At 50.6% G+C, this 12125-nt stretch overlaps 2 protein-coding genes across 2 annotated transcripts in view; both read left to right on the forward strand.

The window, feature by feature from the left end:
• Positions 1-682: 682 nt before the first annotated feature.
• LOC148819697 (transmembrane protein 80-like) lies at positions 683-4924 on the forward strand. The gene is made up of 5 exons (XM_088935087.1): positions 683-701; positions 1131-1147; positions 1492-1585; positions 2913-3005; positions 4662-4924. Exons 1-5 carry the CDS (start codon positions 683-685, stop codon positions 4922-4924), a joined length of 486 nt encoding a protein of 161 aa, XP_088791213.1.
• Positions 4925-6814: 1890 nt separating this feature from the next.
• The window catches only part of eps8l2 (EPS8 signaling adaptor L2), a 56779-nt gene continuing 51468 nt past the window's right edge, over positions 6815-12125 (forward strand). Inside the window, exon 1 of the mRNA XM_088935219.1 lies at positions 6815-7142. The gene's annotated coding sequence lies outside the window, so the exon portion shown is untranslated. The remainder of the gene's footprint in view (positions 7143-12125) is intronic.

Below are 12125 nucleotides of genomic sequence, written 5' to 3' on the forward strand. Positions count from 1 at the left end.
AAGAGGGGGTAGAGATACAGCAATAAAGAGAGGGTAGAGATACAGGAGTACAGAGAGGGTAGAGATACAGCAGTAAAGAGAGGGTAGAGATACAGCAGTAAAGAGAGGGTAGAGATACAGGAGTACAGAGAGGGTAGAGATACAACAGTAAAGAGAGGGTAGAGATACAGGAGTACAGAGAGGGTAGAGATACAGCAGTAAAGAGAGGGTAGAGATACAGCAGTAAAGAGAGGGTAGAGATACAGCAGTAAAGAGAAGAGAGGAGCGTTTTTTTTTCTCTAAATCGACACTAAGGGCGAATGTTAAGATTTTAATCCTGAAACAATGACAATTATGCCCAAACTGCGCGCTTCGTGCACATGAGGGCCAGAGTGTGAGACGCAAAGGAACAAGGAGTCACTCGTGTTGTATCATCGGTCCGTGATGCATGTATATAAAACACGACCAAGTTCTATTGTATTGACTTTTTTATTGAACTTACTTTGTTATTGAGACTCCTGCCAGGCGCCTCTCAACCGCCTCTCACCTGCTTCCCGCGCTTTCTGACAGGTCACGTGGTACAGCGCCGCTACGGAGGGAGCCGCGCTGCTCGCCTCTGGCGGAACCTTCAGAGCGCTGCAGCTGGCCCGGACGGACCGATCATAGTGCGACACTCCGGCGGATCACAACACTGCTGCTCAAGATGGCGGCCGCGAGAGCAGGTGGGTGGATGCGTTGCTATAGAGATACCTTACCGCAGAACGCAAGCTACGTATACAGTAATGAAAACATATAAAAACGCAAAACATCTAACTACAAGAGGTGATGTACATACGACTGTCCATGACAGCAGTCCGTTGTTGAATACGGCGTTCAAATATTTTATTATAAAACACAAATCCACATCTGCAAATCGATTTATTGTACCTATGGGGAAACAGGTTTCTCGATCTAAATTTGCGAAGTTTACTTTGTGATTCCAGTTCTTGTCAATTTCTACTGTTATTGGATTGAGAGCTAAGCAAGTGTCTTCGTTTTTAAAACAGATGTTGAGAAACGACTTAAATAGCTGTTTCAGTAATATAATAAAATGTTTGTGATAAAAATGGATCTTTCAGGAGGTGAGATAAATCACTGTTCTTCTTTCACAGGGAGATCGGCTGTTGTTGTATCCTTTCCTGTGTGTCTTTGTTACTGCACCTGGAGAGTTTGATACCGGGGGCTGGGAGCAGGGGGGCTCCTGTCAGGGCAGAGTCCAGCAGGGGGCGCTGTCTGCCCTGGCCCCTGGGAGGAGCAGGACTTTACCTGTCGGGGAGATTCTGGCTGAGAGGCGCTCGGTCACAAGCCCACAGTGAGTGGGGCGGCAGTGAGGCCCCACTTTCACAGTGTGTATTCACCAGTGGATGTTCTGAAGCACTATTTACCTGTTTCAACTGAGATACAAGAGCGTTGTGCTGTGATGGAGTCTGTGTCCTGTCTTGAGCTGTGGTCAGTTTCCTTAGTGCTGGCCAGCTGTCCTCAGTGCCCCTGCAGGTGCTGTTCTACCTGACTGGCCTCTACTTCGCCTTCTACTGCCTCTGCACACTGCTCATGGTCATCTACAAGAGTGAGTATCTGTCTGCCCACCACACTGCTCATGGTCATCTACAAGAGTGAGTATCTGTCTGACCACCACACTGCTAATGGTCATCTACAAGAGTGAGTGTCTGCCCACCACACTGCTCATGGTCATCTACAAGAGTGAGTGTCTGTCTGACCACCACACTGCTCATGGTCATCTACAAGAGTGAGTGTCTGTCTGACCACCACACTGCTCGTGGTCATCTACAAGAGTGAGTGTCTGTCTGACCACCACACTGCTCGTGGTCATCTACAAGAGTGAGTGTCTGTCTGACCACCGCACTGCTCGTGGTCATCTACAAGAGTGAGTGTCTGTCTGACCACCACACTGCTCATGGTCATCTACAAGAGTGAGTATCTGTCTGACCACCACACTGCTCATGGTCACCTACAAGAGTGAGTGTCTGACCACCACACTGCTCATGGTCACCCACAAGAGTGAGTGTCTGACCACCACACTGCTCATGGTCACCCACAAGAGTGAGTGTCTGTCTGACCACCACACTGCTCATGGTCATCTACAAGAGTGAGTATCTGTCTGCCCACCACACTGCTCATGGTCATCTACAAGAGTGAGTGTCTGTCTGACCACCACACTGCTCATGGTCATCTACAAGAGTGAGTATCTGTCTGACCACCACACTGCTCATGGTCATCTACAAGAGTGAGTGTCTGACCACCACAGTGCTCATGGTGATCTACAAGAGTGTCTGACCACCACACTGCTCATGGTCATCTACAAGAGTGAGTGTCTGTCTGACCACCACACTGCTCATGGTCACCCAGAAGAGTGAGTGTCTGACCACCACACTGCTCATGGTCATCTACAAGAGTGAGTGTCTGTCTGACCACCACACTGCTCATGGTCATCTACAAGAGTGAGTGTCTGTCTGACCACCGCACTGCTCGTGGTCATCTACAAGAGTGAGTGTCTGTCTGACCACCACACTGCTCATGGTCATCTACAAGAGTGAGTATCTGTCTGACCACCACACTGCTCATGGTCACCCACAAGAGTGAGTGTCTGACCACCACACTGCTCATGGTCATCTACAAGAGTGAGTGTCTGTCTGACCACCACACTGCTCATGGTCACCTACAAGAGTGAGTATGCAGGTGTGCTTAGTGACCTGTGCTCTGTGTGTCCAGGTGTGCCGAGTGACCTGTGCTCTGTGTGTCCAGGTGTGCTGAGTGACCGGAGTGACCTGTGCTCTGTGTGTCCAGGTGTGTTGAGTGATCTGTGCTCTGTGTGTTCAGGTGTGCTGAGTGACCCGAGTGACCTGAGTGACCTGTGCTCTGTGTCCTGTGCCCAGGCCAGGTCCTCAGCTATCCTGACAGGGACCTGGCGCTTGACCTGGCTCTGCTGTTCCTCATGGCAGTGCTGGAGGCTGTCAGGCTGTACTGGGGTGAGAACCTGATACTGGACAACACCTCCCCCCTTCTCTAACCCTCACCCAACACTCCTTCTTCTCTAACTAACCCCAACCCACCACTCCCCCCTTCTCTAACCCTCACCCAACACCACCCTCCTCTCTCACTTAGCCCAACCCAACACTCCCCCCTCTCTAACCCTCACCCAACATACTAACCCTCACCCAACACTCCCTCTTCTCTCACTAACCTCAACCCAACACACTAACCCTCACCCAGCACTCCCTCTTCTCTAACCCTCACCCAAAACACTCTCACCCAACACTCCCTCTTCTCTCACTAACCTCAACCCAACACACTAACCCTCACCCAGCACTCCCTCTTCTCTAACCCTCACCCAAAACACTCTCACCCAACACTCCCTCTTCTCTCACTAACCCCAACCCAACACACTAACCCTCACCCAACACTCCCTCTTCTCTAACCCTCACCCAAAACACTCTCACCCAACACTCCCTCTTCTCTCACTAACCCCAACCCAACACACTAACCCTCACCCAACACTCCCTCTTCTCTCACTAACCCTCACCCAACACACTAACCCTCACCCAACGCTCCCCACCTCTTACTAACCCCAACCCAACACCACCCTCCTCTCTTACCATCAATCACTCAAGGTTTATTGATCAATGCACGAACAGTACAGCAGACAGCGGTGTTGTTGGCAATGAAATGCTTTGTCCGCGAGCTCGTTGAGAGGGATAGAGGAGTAGAAGGACAGGAGTTTATAGGGATTAGGTTAGGATTCCGATACAATAAATTACACAGTAGCAATTTACAGTACAATTACAGATTGTGCAAAGGTAACACAAGGAGATATGGTAGGATAGGAGGTATTTAGCTCTGTTCATTTGTGTCCTGAGAGTGCAAAGTGACAGGAGGGCGCCGGAGCACCCTGCCAGTTCAAGCAGGTTGCCTGTTCGCCAGCAGCTGTTTGGGTAACTGCAGGCGTCTGCTGTGGTTGACTGTTTAGCATCTTACTGCCTGGAGGAAGAAGCTGTTTCAAAACCTGGTGGTCTTGGTCTCGGTATTGTTTTCCGGATGGTAGTAGAGAGAGCAAGCTGTGGTTAGGGTGACTGGGGTCCCTGAGGACAGACCTGGCCTTCTTGAGGCATCTAACAGAGTAGATACCCTCCATGTTCGGTAGTGCACAGCCGGTGGTGTTCTGAGACAGTTTTACCACCCTCTGGAGCACCTTGCACCCTCGGGCGGAGCAGTTACCACACCAGGCAGCGCTGCAGCCGGTTAGGATGCTCTCAGTGGTGCACCTGTAGAAGTCGGTCAGGATGTGAGACGGCATGCCCAACTTCTTTACTCTGTGGAGAAAGAACAGGCGCTGCTGTGTGGTCTTGGCTACGAGGTTGGTGTGGTGGGTCCAGGTTAGATCGTCTGTGATGTTGACACCTAGGAATTTGAAACCGTTGACTCTGTCCTCTGTGGACCCGCTGATGTGAATGGGTGTGTGGTCTGTTCTTCAATGCTTCCTGTAGTCCACAGTCAACTCCTCAGTCATGCTGGTGTTCAGAGAGAGGTAACTAACCCCAACCCAACACTCCTCCCTCTCTTACTGGGGCTGCTTGTCCTGTCTGTGGGAGACTCACTCTCCTGTTGCCTCCTATCTCTTCCTTCAGGTGTCAGAGGGAACCTGAAGGAGAGTCAGCGGTCAGTGGGGATCTGCCTGGCCATCACGCTGGCCTCTGTCCTCCTGTCCATCTACTTCCTGCTGTGGGAGACGTACGTCCTGCGCGCAGACGTGATCCTGAACGCCATCCTGCTGAGCCTCTATGGCCTGCAGGGCATCTTGGGCCTCATCACCATCGCCAGCTTCGCCAGGTCAGCGCCCAGACACAGCACTGGCACTGAGACTACCAGTCCAGCGCACCTGTCAGAGTAACACTCCTTCATCAGAGCTGGAGATACTGTAGACACTCAGTCCAGCTCCTCTGTAACTTCACACTAACACTCCTTCATCAGAGCTGTAGATACTGTAGAGACACTCAGTCCAGCTCCTCTGTAACTTCACACTAACACTCCCTCATCAGAGCTGTAGATACTGTAGACACTCAGTCCAGCTCATCTGTAACTTCACACTAACACTCCCTCATCAGAGCTGTAGATACTGTAGAGACACTCAGTCCAGCTCCTCTGTAACTTCACACTAACACTCCCTCATCAGAGCTGTAGATACTGTAGACACTCAGTCCAGCTCCTCTGTAACTTCACACTAACACTCCCTCATCAGAGCTGTAGATACTGTAGAGACACTCAGTCTAGCTCATCTGTAACTTCACACTAACACTCCCTCATCAGAGCTGGAGATACTGTAGAGACACTCAGTCCAGCTCCTCTGTAACTTCACACTAACACTCCCTCAGCAGAGCTGTAGATACTGTAGACACTCAGTCCAGCTCCTCTGTAACTTCACACTAACACTCCCTCATCAGAGCTGTAGATACTGTAGAGACACTCAGTCCAGCTCATCTGTAACTTCACACTAACACTCCCTCATCAGAGCTGTAGATACTGTAGAGACACTCAGTCTGGCTCATCTGTAAGTCTGAAGTGTTGCTCCTATTTCCAGGCCCTGCTGAGCTCTGAAGGAGTTGTGTGTCTGTCTTTGTGTTGCAGGGCCTATGCCTGAAGAGCTGGTGACTCTTTGCTGTGTCCAGCCCTCAGCCCTTCAGCTGAGGCCTGTCAGCTGAGCCCCAAGACACAGACAGGGACCCCGCCTGCGTGCTGCAGGTTCAGTGAGGCAGTTAGTTCGTCTCTGACTTGTAACAGGACAGAGGGCACTGGAGACTGGATCAGTGTGAAACCTGTGTTCTGGGGCACATGGCCCAGGGTACAGGCAGTGTGCTTTAAACCTTATTGCATCACAAGACCATTCCTTGTTTTTTACTTACAGAATATGCTGTGTATTTATATAGATTTTATACAAGTTTCACGTCCTGTTTTTTTATCAGTGCATTTGCAGATGAGAGCGCTGCGTGGGGCGGTGTTGTTTCCAGTTCCTGCCACTAGAGGGCAGCCGTCGCTCAGAAATGTTGTGTTTTAGCGTCGAAATCTCTGCTGGAAGTTTCACGATTAAAGTGTTTTGACAGAAATCAATCCTGTCCACATCATTTAACTCCGGATTTCCCCTGCGGACGTTTATTTCACATCTCCCCGGAGTTTCTGATCCGGGCTGTGTTTACAGTAAGCTGCACAAAGCGAGAGAAGCAGAGCAGTACAGCCTCTCCCGCTGCAGCAGTGAGGGTTTCAAGCTCTGGGGCAAAGGGCTGAAACACCTGGACCCAGGGCCGCCGGCCTCTGTCTGTCTGTAAAGACAGCTGCTGCGTGTCGGACGGGTGCTGCGGCCGCAGTCATGGACAGATCTGGGCGGGGGAGGAGTTTCCAGACGAAGCTCTCGGTTTCCGGTCGATCTGCGCCCCATCCACGCCCGTGGTCGACAGCTCGGGTGGCGGGTCCTGCGCCGGGGCGCCTGAGTGCTGTCTGTGTGGAGTTTGCATGTTCTCCTCGTGTTTGCATGGCTTTACTTCGGGTGCTTCGATTTCCCCTCACAGTACAAACACAATTTTTTATTTTTATCAGCCGGCCCTGGTGTGAGTGTGTGTCTGTGTGACTGGCGTCCCGTCCACGGTGTTCCCCGCCTTGCGCCCGTCGCTGCTGGGATAGACTCCGACTGTGAGCTGGTAGAAGCGGTTAGACGCTGGGGGGGGGGGGGGGGGCTGGCGGCCTCTCGCGGATGTCCCGGGAACAGCAGCTTGGGACACCTGACCCCCCCAGAGCTCCTCCCCCTGCTGTCGCGCAGGTAGAGTTACCTGTCGCTCACCTGCCCTGGACCGGACTGGACTGGCCGCCTCTCCCGGCACTCTCTCGACAGCGGGCAACACACGCGTCTGCTTCCCGGCTCGGGCTCTGTTCGGGTGCCGGTTCTCGGAGTGACACGGGCGCGCCGCCCCGAGCAAGGTTCAGCCACGCGTGACAGCAGACGGGCCGCCCACGGGCTGGAATGGAGTCCTGAGCCCGAGCTTTCGACTTCCACAGCGGGACACGGGACACGGCACACGGAGAGCACCTCGGGGACGTCGAAGAAGCACTGTGGGTCTCTGGTAAGGCGCTGACTTCGGCGTGCGAGCTTTGAGTGGGAGTGGGTACCGTGAAGCCCAGCAGCCCTGTGTGTTTGTGTGGACAGCGTCGCCCCCAGCTACCTCTTCACTTCCACGGGACACCCGAGTCTCTCTGGCTCCGCACCCAGCCCACGTCTCGCCGCGCGTCAGATCCACGGGCAGCCCGTTGCCAGGGCGCCGGTTCTAGAACACAGCGCGACCGCGTCATGTATAATAGATGCGCGCTCTGGCCCTGCGTGGCAACACGACCCCGACGCGTCCCGTCCCGACCGCACTACGCTCCGGAGCGGGCGAGTTTGTCTTCAGATTAAACATTTTAAATGTTGGAGGAAAAATGTTCTTTACTAGCGGGGAGTATTTATCTTCCAGCTCTGCTTGAGCGCGTCTGCTGCCTTGTCTGCGGGCTGGCTAGGACGGCCTGCGGTTTGTGCCTCACAGAACTGCTTTTAATAGGATTTTATTAAGCCCGAGTGTGGTCACGCCTGCGTTCAGTGTTATTTTAATATGGTGTCCTTGAATCGTCGCCCTGCATTGTGCTTTTACTCTGCTATGTTGTGACACACTGTTGCTGTGCACTGTCACAGTGTTATTGTGTCCCACTGTCGCTGTCTCAGTGTCACTGTGCACTGTCACAGTGTTATTGTGACACACTGTTGCTGTGCCCTGTCACAGTGTTATTGTGTCACACTGTCGCTGTACACTGTGTCACAGTGTTATTGTGTCACGCTGTCGCTGTGCACTGTGTCACAGTGTTATTGTGTCACGCTGTCGCTGTGCACTGTGTCACAGTGTTATTGTGACACACTGTTGCTGTGCACTGTCACAGTGTTATTGTGTCCCACTGTCGCTGTCTCAGTGTCACTGTGCACTGTCACAGTGTTATTGTGACACACTGTCGCTGTGCCCTGTCACAGTGTTATTGTGTCACACTGTCGCTGTGCCCTGTCACAGTGTTATTGTGTCACACTGTCGCTGTACACTGTGTCACAGTGTTATTGTGTCACACTGTCGCTGTGCACTGTGTCACAGTGTTATTGTGTCACGCTGTCGCTGTGCACTGTGTCACAGTGTTATTGTGACACACTGTCGCTGTGCCCTGTCACAGTGTTATTGTGTCACACTGTCGCTGTGCCCTGTCACAGTGTTATTGTGTCACACTGTCGCTGTACACTGTGTCACAGTGTTATTGTGTCACACTGTCGCTGTGCACTGTGTCACAGTGTTATTGTGTCACGCTGTCGCTGTGCACTGTGTCACAGTGTTATTGTGACACACTGTCGCTTTGCACTGTGTCACAGTGTTATTGTGTCACACTGTCGCTGTGCACTGTGTCACAGTGTTATTCTGACACACTGTTGCTGTGCACTGTCACAGTGTTATTGTGTCCCACTGTCGCTGTCTCAGTGTCACTGTGCACTGTCACGGTGTTATTGTGACGCACTGTTGCTGTGCACTGTGTCACAGTGTTATTCTGACACACTGTCGCTGTGCCCAGTCACAGTGTTATTGTGTCACACTGTCACTGTGCACTGTCACAGTGTTATTGTGACACACTGTTGCTGTGCACTGTGTCACAGTGTTATTGTGACACACTGTTGCTGTGCACTGTCACAGTGTTATTGTGTCACACTGTTGCTGTGCACTGTGTCACGGTGTTATTGTGACGCACTGTTGCTGTGCACTGTGTCACAGTGTTATTGTGTCACACTGTTGCTGTGCACTGTGTCACAGTGTTATTGTGTCACACTGTCGCTGTGCACTGTGTCACAGTGTTATTGTGTCACACTGTTGCTGTGCACTGTCACAGTGTTATTGTGACACACTGTTGCTATGCACTGTGTCACAGTGTTATTGTGACACACTGTTGCTATGCACTGTGTCACAGTGTTATTGTGACACACTGTTGCTGTGCACTGTGTCACAGTGTTATTGTGTCACACTGTTGCTGTGCACTGTGTCACAGTGTTATTGTGTCACACTGTTGCTGTGCACTGTGTCAGTGTTATTGTGACACACTGTTGCTATGCACTGTGTCACAGTGTTATTGTGACACACTGTTGCTATGCACTGTGTCACAGTGTTATTGTGACACACTGTTGCTGTGCACTGTGTCACAGTGTTATTGTGTCACAGTGTTATTGTGTCACACTGTCACTGTGCTGAGTTACTATCTCTGCATCAGAATTCCATGATATCCATCCCCAATCCTGATCCTGAGCAACAGATTCAAAGACATGATTCTGATTTCAGTTTCCTTTTTTATTCTGATCCCAGAAGTGTGCCAAATTCACACAGCAAAAAAACAGATAAATACATGACTCATTCCAATTCTGACAATTTATCTAATCACAGTGATGGCTATAAAATATTATAAAACCATAATACACAACCAAAGTATATATAATATAAAACCAGAAGCACGTCAGCTCTCTCATACTCTCTCTCACCAAGCTAAGACAGAATCGGAGACACGAGACAGAGTATCTCAGAGCATAGAGACAGAGGAACTCAGAGCATAGAGACAGAGTATCTCAGAGCATAGAGACAGAGGAACTCAGAGCATAGAGACAGAGTATCTCAGAGCATAGAGACAGAGGAACTCAGAGCATAGAGACAGAGGAACTCAGAGCATAGAGACAGAGTATCTCAGAGCATAGAGACAGAGGAACTCAGAGCATAGAGACAGAGTATCTCAGAGCATAGAGACAGAGGAACTCAGAGCATAGAGACAGAGTATCTCAGAGCATAGAGACAGAGTATCTCAGAGTATAGAGACAGAGTATCTCAGAGCATAGAGACAGAGTATCTCAGAGCTGAGACAGAGGAACTCAGAGCTGAGACAGAGTATCTCAGAGCATAGAGACAGAGTATCTCAGAGCATAGAGACAGAGGAACTCAGAGCTGAGACAGAGTATCTCAGAGCATAGAGACAGAGGAACTCAGAGCTGAGACAGAGGAACTCAGAGCTGAGACAGAGTATCTCAGAGCATAGAGACAGAGTATCTCAGAGCTGAGACAGAGGAACTCAGAGCTGAGACAGAGTATCTCAGAGCTGAGACAGAGGAACTCAGAGCTGAGACAGAGTATCAGAACATGGAGGCAGATTAACTCTGAGCTGAGAGACATTGGAGAACAAAGAGAAAGAGCACATCTCTGATCACACTGGCCGTTATTGTACTGCGCTTTAACTGTGATGACCCTGGGTGTTACTGTACTGTTACAGTGATAATAATAATAAACTTGATTTTATATAGCGCCTTTAAAGGTGGCTTCTCAAAGCGCTTTACAGGATGACAATAACAATAAATAAGAAGAATACACAAGATAAAACACAATTACAATATACAAAGGAGACCGTGGATGGTGCTACTAAGAAGAGCAGAGGGGTGAAGAGTGGAAACAGTTCAGTAAAGGCTCTTCTGAAGAAGAGGGTTTGAGTCTGGATTTGAAGGAGTTTAGAGAAGGTGACTCTCTGATATCCTTGGGGAGAGAGTTCCACAGCTTGGGGGCACAACAGGAGAAGGCCCTGTCACCCATACAATGTAGACGGGCTTGGGGGACAGTAAGGAGGGCAGAATTTGAAGAGCGGAGGTTGCGAGGTGGGGAGTAGGGCGATAAAAGTTCAGACAGGTATTGAGGTGCCAAGCCATGCAGAGCCTTATAGGTGAGCATGAGGATTTTAAAGTCTACGCGGAATGTGACCGGAAGCCAGTGCAAGGACTCCAGGACAGGAGTAATGTGAACACTTGCATTAGACCTGGTCAGGATTCTGGCTGCTGAATTTTGGACAGACTGCAGTTTGTTCAGAGTAGATTTAGATACCCCAGGGAGTAGAGCATTGCAGTAGTCAATTCGAGAGAACACAAATGTGTTGATCAGCTTTTCAGCCACAGTTAGTGATAGCATAGGGCGTAGTCTTGCGATATTTCTAAGGTGAAAAAAAGATGTTTTGACAGTATGCTGTACATGTGGGTCGAATGTTAAGCCAGAATCGAATATAACCCCAAGGTTTTTCAATTTTGATTGAGGCTCAAGTACAGAGCCATCTACAGGCAGGGTTACAGGACTGGCTTTACGAAGTTGATGGGGGGTACCAATAAGCATGACTTCAGTCTTGTCACAGTTAAGATGAAGGAAGTTTTGAGTATCGTCAGCGTAAAAATGAAAGCTGAGGCCATGTGATCTTAAAAGCTGACCAAGTGGGAACATGTAAATGCTGAAGAGCAAGCTGTTCACACTCGTCTCTAACTCACAGCTTCTGACACTCCTCCCTCATGCCCAGACCTCCCTGTTCACACTCGTCTCTAACTCACAGCTTCTGACACTCCTCCCTCGTGCCCAGACCTCCCTGTTCACACTCGTCTCTAACTCACAGCTTCTGACACTCCTCCCTCGTGCCCAGACCTCCCTGTTCACACTCGTCTCTAACTCACAGCTCCTGACACTCCTCCCTCATGCCCAGACCTCCCTGTTCACACTCGTCTCTAACTCACAGCTTCTGACACTCCTCCCTCATGCCCAGACCTCCCTGTTCACACTCGTCTCTAACTCACAGCTTCTGACACTCCTCCCTCATGCCCAGACCTCCCTGTTCACACTCGTCTCTAACTCACAGCTTCTGACACTCCTCCCTCATGCCCAGACCTCCCTGTTCACACTCGTCTCTAACTCACAGCTTCTGACACTCCTCCCTCATGCCCAGACCTCCCTGTTCACACTCGTCTCTAACTCACAGCTCCTGACACACCAGCACAGACTTCACTGTTCACACTCGTCTCTAACTCACAGCTTCTGACACTCCTCCCTCATGCCCAGACCTCCCTGTTCACACTCGTCTCTAACTCACAGCTTCTGACACTCCTCCCTCATGCCCAGACCTCCCTGTTCACACTCGTCTCTAACTCACAGCTTCTGACACTCCTCCCTCATGCCCAGACCTCCCTGTTCACACTCGTCTCTAACTCA

The sequence above is a fragment of the Atractosteus spatula genome, chromosome 16, assembly GCF_055471065.1.
Source record: "Atractosteus spatula isolate fAtrSpa1 chromosome 16, fAtrSpa1.hap1, whole genome shotgun sequence".
Taxonomy (NCBI): domain Eukaryota; kingdom Metazoa; phylum Chordata; class Actinopteri; order Semionotiformes; family Lepisosteidae; genus Atractosteus; species Atractosteus spatula.